This window comes from Dromaius novaehollandiae, chromosome 20 (genome assembly GCF_036370855.1).
Source record: "Dromaius novaehollandiae isolate bDroNov1 chromosome 20, bDroNov1.hap1, whole genome shotgun sequence".
NCBI classification, from domain to species: Eukaryota; Metazoa; Chordata; class Aves; order Casuariiformes; family Dromaiidae; genus Dromaius; species Dromaius novaehollandiae.
Genome location: NC_088117.1, coordinates 7,682,492 through 7,689,590, shown reverse-complemented (window position 1 = coordinate 7,689,590; position 7,099 = coordinate 7,682,492). Strand labels below are relative to the sequence as shown.

The 7,099-nt window shown below is 49.7% G+C and overlaps 1 protein-coding gene across 18 annotated transcripts in view; it reads left to right on the top strand.

Annotated features, from left to right (window-relative positions):
- Positions 1–5,175: 5,175 nt before the first annotated feature.
- The window catches only part of DNM1 (dynamin 1), a 73,270-nt gene continuing 71,346 nt past the window's right edge, over positions 5,176–7,099 (top strand). For 10 of the 18 annotated variants that reach the window (XR_010392366.1, XR_010392365.1, XM_064523710.1 and 7 more), the window contains exon 1: positions 5,179–5,591. Coding sequence is in view for 13 of the 18 variants with exons in the window: in XM_064523710.1 (XP_064379780.1) it covers positions 5,431–5,591 (161 nt within the window). In the remaining 5 variants the exon portion in view is untranslated. Of the gene's footprint in view, positions 5,592–7,099 lie in introns of all 18 variants that reach the window. The other 8 variants (XR_010392369.1, XR_010392367.1, XR_010392368.1 and 5 more) reach the window with 3 other exon arrangements.

The window sequence follows — 7,099 nt, the reverse complement described above, 5'->3', positions numbered from 1 at the left end:
AATCCCATTCAAGTCACAGAAACCTAGGTATCCACTAAGCTCAGGGAAAAACAGCAAAAATTGTGTTGTATTGACAATGGGAATAAATTAAACAGAGTGGTGAGAACTAAAAGGTAAATACAGGAAAATGACCGAGAAAGTGCCCTTCAGAAAAGAGACTTACATTAGCTAAATTGTCGGATCCCTGTGAGGCAGCCTACGATTTACTTCTATATGACTTAGATCAAGGTTATCTGACTTCTTGGCAGATGAGGGGAAAGACCATATAATTGCTTTTTATTCAGGGGCTGGATTGCATTATATAGTCAGTGAAGTTTTTACTGGGCTATATGGATTTGTTCCATGGACCAGATGAGGCCTGCAGATAACCAGATATTTCCAGTTTACAGGACAAGACTGGACTGTATGTTTTATTTTGGCTCTGAGGAAGACTTGCTATCAAACCCTTGGTGGAGATGCACACAACTGAATTTTCAAAAGCAGTCTCTGGTTTCTGCAGTCTCCATTTCTTAGTGCCTACAAGAGCACCAAGAAGCTGAGGTGCCCACATTTGTAGCTGAAACCTGCAAGGATGGCGCTACGCATTTTACTAGGATATGACAAGAGTTCCCACCTTAATGTCTCTGAACCCCCCAACTTGGAGAAAAAGATCTATGGAACTTTAAAGTACTTAAAAGCAGTACCCCTCTGCTTTGGAGGCCTATTCATTGAAAGAATAGGTAACATTCGGTTTCATGTTTCACCAGCCCTGCTCTCAACTGCTGATATTAATTATTGGAGTTCTGCTGTTTTCCGTATCTGTTTTATATGTGGGAATACCATACTCACATACATGAAAGCAGTAGCACACAGTATTTTAAAACAAGATAATCTGTGCATTAAGATACTTGCACCCAGTCTTTGCTCTATTGCTTTAGAAACCTGTTCCCAGTACTTCTTGATTGACAGGGCAGGCCCACAGCATATAAACTAACATACATCTTTTACGCCCTTTTTGTCACATGCCCAAACAGCTCCTATCAATGATTTTCAGTCTCAGAGTAAAATATATTCCTGTTCCTGTTCTTGTATCTTCTCTCTGGATGTGGAAAGTCCAGTGAACTCAGCTTTGCTGCTTTTGAAATATGTATCTAAACACATCCATGTCCAGATCCCTCTCCTGATGGACTATATTCTGACTTTTGTGGAGTTACACCAAAAATAAACCTGACCCAGTGTCTTGTACACTAGATTAACCTTCTTTTACCTCCTTCTGAGAGATTCTCAGACCAGTTTAGCAAATTCCCTGTTTCACAACAGGAGAGAAAATTATAAAGTATTTCACTGTTTTATTCTAGAAAGACAAGCTACATATTTGAACATCACAAAAATAAAGGCTGCTTCTCTTTCAGATAGTTCTTCCAACTAATAGGAACACTAGAGAGAGACCTTTCTTTCTGAGCAACTGATACTACGAAAGATGAATGATGCTACAGCACAAAATACATACTTAAAAAATTGATATGACTATGTAAAGCTGCCTATAGAGATAGAAACAATTTAAGATGTTCATTCTATTGGTTTTTAACTATTCATCAGCTGTATAATATATTTCATATTGATACACACAGTGACAATCCTATCTCTGATCCTTTTTGGAGTTTATATTCTGACCTCTATTTATAAACATTTCTTACAAAACCAAAGGACCAAGAGCATTCACTTCATGATCCACTGTAAAATGTTCTGAACATTCATAGCTCTGGCTGGAGTCAACGGAAACCGTGGGGCATCTGCACCTCTGAGAAATAGTTTGCAGATGACTAGGAGACTAGTAAGGTAATTATATTCCACATTTTTTACTCTTTCTTCTCCCAGGACTGGATATATTGTTTTTACATTGATAGCAATACATGGAAACAGACGTATTTATGCTCAGGTACATTTTTAGGGGATTCATATTAAAGTATGGCCAGAAATATTTACAACACCTTGCAAAAAAAAGTCTTTCTCTTAGTTTTTCTTTGCTTACATATCTCAAGGCTCTTTAAGGTAGACACAAATAGATTTTTCCTGTCTGTTCCTGTTTGTAAAGTCTTTTTTATTTCCAAATCCCTCCTATTTTTCAGTATTTCCCCTGAAGGATGATCACATAATTGTTTTTCTCCTACGGCTGCTACAAGCTGCCGAGTAAATCATAGGAAGGAGGTCTGGCAGAATCAAAAGGCCTGTCTGTTGCTAATATCCTTGCAAATCACAGTTTCTTGCAGGAGAGAAAATGGAAGGCTTTAGGATGGGGACTCTGAGTGCCTGCAGTTCTCCTTTTCATCAGTGGGAGGTGTAGGTTTCTAAAGCTTCCTAAAATCAAACCTCACTTCTCTTGAGGCTTGAGTTTGGGTCTCTCTGCTCCCTGGGGTATGATTACAACTGCTGCAGAAGTGCTTAGACAGACTCCTCGATATTAATGACTTCTTGCAGAAGTAATGCTGCAGGCATACACTTATCCTCATTTACTTATATCTGCAAAACAGCGGAAGCAGGAGCCTACTTTGTGCATCTTACAGTGTTAGGCTCATAATGATCTGCAGAGAAAAATCTATGCAAAGTTTGCCAACATTTCTGCAGAGTTTTAACACACTTTTTTTTCCCTTTTCTGCCTTTCTTATCTACTTGGAGGCGACCCTGTTAACTCCCTACAGTGTCTCCAGTGCGCTTTTGCCCCTTGAGACCTCAGCAGATTAGGCCAAACCCCTAAATGATGGGCCATATGTTTCCTGAGATCTAAACAGCAATTTTATAGAAAAAGAAAATTGGAGAGAGAATACTTAAAAGAATACCTGCAAAAAAGTCCTGCTGCAGCCTTTCTGCTGAACCAGACCCTTAACTGACAACATGAATCCTGTTATTTTTTTCCCAGTCTTGAATATCAGTTGTTGGCATAACGTGCTTTCAATGTTACTTCACAAACCTTTCTTGATAGAAAAAAAAAGTATTAATTTAATGTTAGCTCTTCCAGAGAATGGAATCCTGAATGATAATTTCTGGATGAAAATGGGTTCACTCAGAGCAAAATACCTGCTTAGAATGCTAAACAGCCAGATGGGAGTGAAATCCAATATTTATAGTTTGATGGTTATATTGTTAGTAAAAATGTTGATAGCCACAATCAAATACAGTTGCTTTTATGGGAATATTAAAGGCAGGTGTGGATTCATGGGGGGGCAGGGAAGGGAGGCAAGTCAAGTCAAGGCCCTTTAGGCATTAGCTAGGTGGCAAAAGCCACTATGTTATCTGACCTCATCACAGTGATGCAGGTGGACAAACTTCCCCTGCATTGAAATCGGGGCTGTGCAGGTTAACTGCAGGTTACAGCAACCTCTGGCAAAGGGCAACCTTCCTCTCATGGTTCTTGGGGTAAAACTTCAACAGTCCTCATGATTTGAAATTCCTTGCACATCAGCTCTGACCCAGGGAGGAATATGACACCATTTTTAAAGTCTGTGATACTCTTTGTCGTTATTTTTGCTGAGACCTCTAACAAGGGGGAGATGTCAACTTTTGAAAGAAAAGCTGTGTCCTTTCTGCAAGTTCCTTCTACATAAGTGACCAGAAAGGCTGGGCAGATGCTCAGAGACATTTGTCCACAGTCTCCATTGGGTTTCTGAAGCTCATTTCTCCTTGGATCTGCTGGGCAATTTTCTGAAAGGAAAAAATTAGCATTGACAGCCCCCAAAACAACCCACACGTGTCCTGCAATAACGTTACCCGCACAGACGGAGCAGCTTTCACTCCCTCCCTCAGCTTTCTTACCTGAATGCTAGTGACATTTTCAAAGCATTTTCCTTGGGCATCTTCACTGACACAAGTGAGGTAAATTCACCCCTCACAACAGTTGTTCCAGTTTCTCCACGTACTCAGGCATTTCTGCATAGATTACATTTGACGGATCTGTGAAATTTTGCTTAGAACCATTATAACTAAAGAGTGGCTGTTTACAATGAAAAATAAAGCTCAAAATCTGTTGCAGTTTTGTTATTCCTCCCCCCACCCACCCCCAGCTGTATCTAAGCTGCGAACAAGAGTCCTGGATAGCATGGACGAAGAAGCGTCTGAAATGCAGCATACTCTATTCTCCTGAGTCACCACTAGCCATCAGTTTCTTTTCGGAACACGCTTGTTTTCACTGGTACACTTTCAAATCAAATATGGACTCACATATTTTTTGTGAAAAAAATCCCTTTAAAAAGCCTAAAACCAAACAGTTTCCTCTTTATTGTAGGCAAATGAACTTTTTGTAAAGAAGGTGGAAGCACAGAAAATGAAGTACTTTGCGTTTCGGTAAATCAAACATAGCAACGGCAGCAATATCTACTGTTCTGCAGCCAAAAACAGAAATCCATCGGTTTTTCATCCCTGTCTCAATGAAAGTCAAGCAGCAGAAATGGGGAAGCATTTCTGCAAGCCTCCAGTTTCGTCCTGTCAAGTATTGCTCGTATTCCAGCCATTCCACCAGTGCCCCCCGGCACAAAGCCCTCACGTGCAGGTATCTCAACCAAACCATATGGGTGTATCAAACAAGCTGTAGAGGTAGAGTGACCAAACCGCACAAGTATAATGACCAAACCACACAACTTTATCAGCTGAACTGCGCAGGTATCATGACCAAACCATACAGGTATCATGACCAAACCATGCAGGTACCTCACCTGAGCTGTACAGCTGTAGCATCCAAACCATATAGGTAAAGTGACCGAACTGTACTGGTACGGCAACCACAGAGTACGTTGACCAAACCGTACAGGTATTTTGACCAAACCATACAGTACGTCAGCTGAGCGGGACAGGTACAGAGACCCCACTATACAGATACAGTGACTGAACTGTACCAGCATGGTCACCGAACTATAGGTGTACTCTAACCCTAACTGTATGGTTACACGGGTACACGGACCCAACCGCGCGCAGGCTGAGGGGCCACACGGCCCCCCGAGGCCTGGCACGGCGGGGGGCAGCTCCAGTTTCGGGGAGCGCGGGGCCCTCCTCCCCGCGGGCACGCAGCCGCCCGCCGCGCAGCTCGGCGCAGCCTAAGATGGCGCGGGGCTTCGCTGTGGGGCGCCGAACGCGCCGCGGGGCGCCCGCCTCCCCCCGCCCCCGCCCGCACTACAACTCCCAGCGTGCTCCGCGGCGCCGGCGCCCTTAAGCGCTCCCTGGCGGCGGCGGCGCGCGCTGAGGGCGAGCCGAGCCCGGGCGGGCAGCGGGGCAGCGCCGAGCCGGGCGAGGTGCGGGCGGCCGGGCAGCTCCGCCGCGTCGCGCCGGGCCGGGCCGGGCTGGGCTACCCGTGGGTGAGGGCGTGGGGGGCCGCGGCGCGGCACTGCCCCCTCGGCGGCGCGAGCAGGGCGGCGGCGGCGGCGCGGGCTCCGCGGGGCGAGGTGCCGGCGCAGCGCCGCAGCCATGGGGAACCGCGGGATGGAGGACCTCATCCCCCTGGTCAACCGGCTCCAGGATGCCTTCGCCGCCATCGGCCAGAACGCCAACCTGGACCTGCCGCAGATCGCCGTGGTGGGCGGGCAGAGCGCCGGCAAGAGCTCCGTGCTGGAGAATTTCGTGGGGAGGTAAGGTGCCCCCCCCCGCCCCCCGGAGCCCCGCTGCGGGTGCGGGGCGGCGCGGGGGGCGCAGGGGCAGTGCGGTGCCCGGGCGCCGTTGCCGCGGGCGTGCGCGCGGGGCCGGAGCCGCAGCGGCTGCATGCACGGGCGGTGCAGCGCAGCGCGGGGCAGAGCCGCTGCTCGCGGGCGCTGGGGCAGCGCGGGGCAGGGGCAGCGCTGCTGGCTGCATGCGCGGAGCAAAGCTGCTGGCTGCAGGGGCAGCGCTGCTGGCTGCATGCGCGGGGGCAACGCCGCTGGCTGCAGGGGCAGTGCGGCGCGGGGCAGAGCTGCTGGCTGCGTGTGTGAGGAGGAGGAGGAGGAGGAGGAGGTCTCCCCGCGGTGAGGGGGTCCCCACCTTTGCCGCACCGGGGGGGGGGGCCGAGCTCCGGTGCCCGGGGGCAGCCCCTGCCCGGTACAAGCCGAGGGACCCCTCTGGCTGTTACATAACGGTAGAGGGGGGAGGCAGCAATGCGGGTGAAATCGCCCCCGAGCCGCGTTTTCGCGCGGGGCCGGGCGGCGGCCCGGGCTGCCCCGGCGGTGGATGCGGCCGCTGAGAGCCGGGGGTGGCGGTGATGGGGTTTAAGTTTAATCCCCTCCGCCCCCTCCCCCAGCGCGGCTCCGCTGCCCTCCATCGCGGGGGCCATGTCGGGAGCCGCGGGGAAGCTGGAGGAAGGACGGGGTTATCTTTCTGCTCTACGCTCCGGTCCCCCGGTGCTACCATTTTGTGACAGGCTTCTGCCGCCTTCCCTTCCCGTGACCTTCACATTCATCATCCGCAACCTGAGCAAATCGCAGACCGCCCGGCCTGGCCGCCGGCTCCGGCGCAGACACGCTGCACCTGGGCAAGGGCGGCTGCTCCCCAGCTTGTGTCTGGCCCCGTTAAATGATTGCAGCCCCTGGTGTGTGGGTTAGTTATCAAGACCCCCCTTCAGCTACGAGGAAAGCACAGCTTGCTGGTGACTCGTCTTAAGACCAGCTACTGCTGTGATACCTGGTCAGGCGCTTGCGTGGCTGTTTCTGCAAGCTGCATTCGTGACAGCCTCTATGGCACGTTGGGTCTCCTCTCGTCCCCATCAACCCCCCCACGCTGCTTCTTTCTGTGGGAGCTGTTTGCTAACAAATGGCTTGTAAAGCTCTCCCACCGCTGGCAGGGGCTGCGGCGTTGCATGAATTGCTTGTTTATCTGAGAACGTCCCCAAATTCTGGACCTGCACAAGGGCAGGCTTGGGCCACGAGTGCGGTGTGCGCTCTGTGTATTAGGAAAAAGGTGCAGTGGTTGTATCCGGGGAAAAAGCATAGTCGGGATGATTTTTGTTTTAGCATGTAAGTACACATCCAGAGAGAGGTTGGGGATCCACACTAGCTGCCTTCCGATAATCCATGCAACATCCTCCAGGGCTCCTGGTAACTGTGCCGGGGAAGGACCTTCCAGAAACACTGTTATTTTACCGAACCCCAGGTCATAGACCAGGACCCAC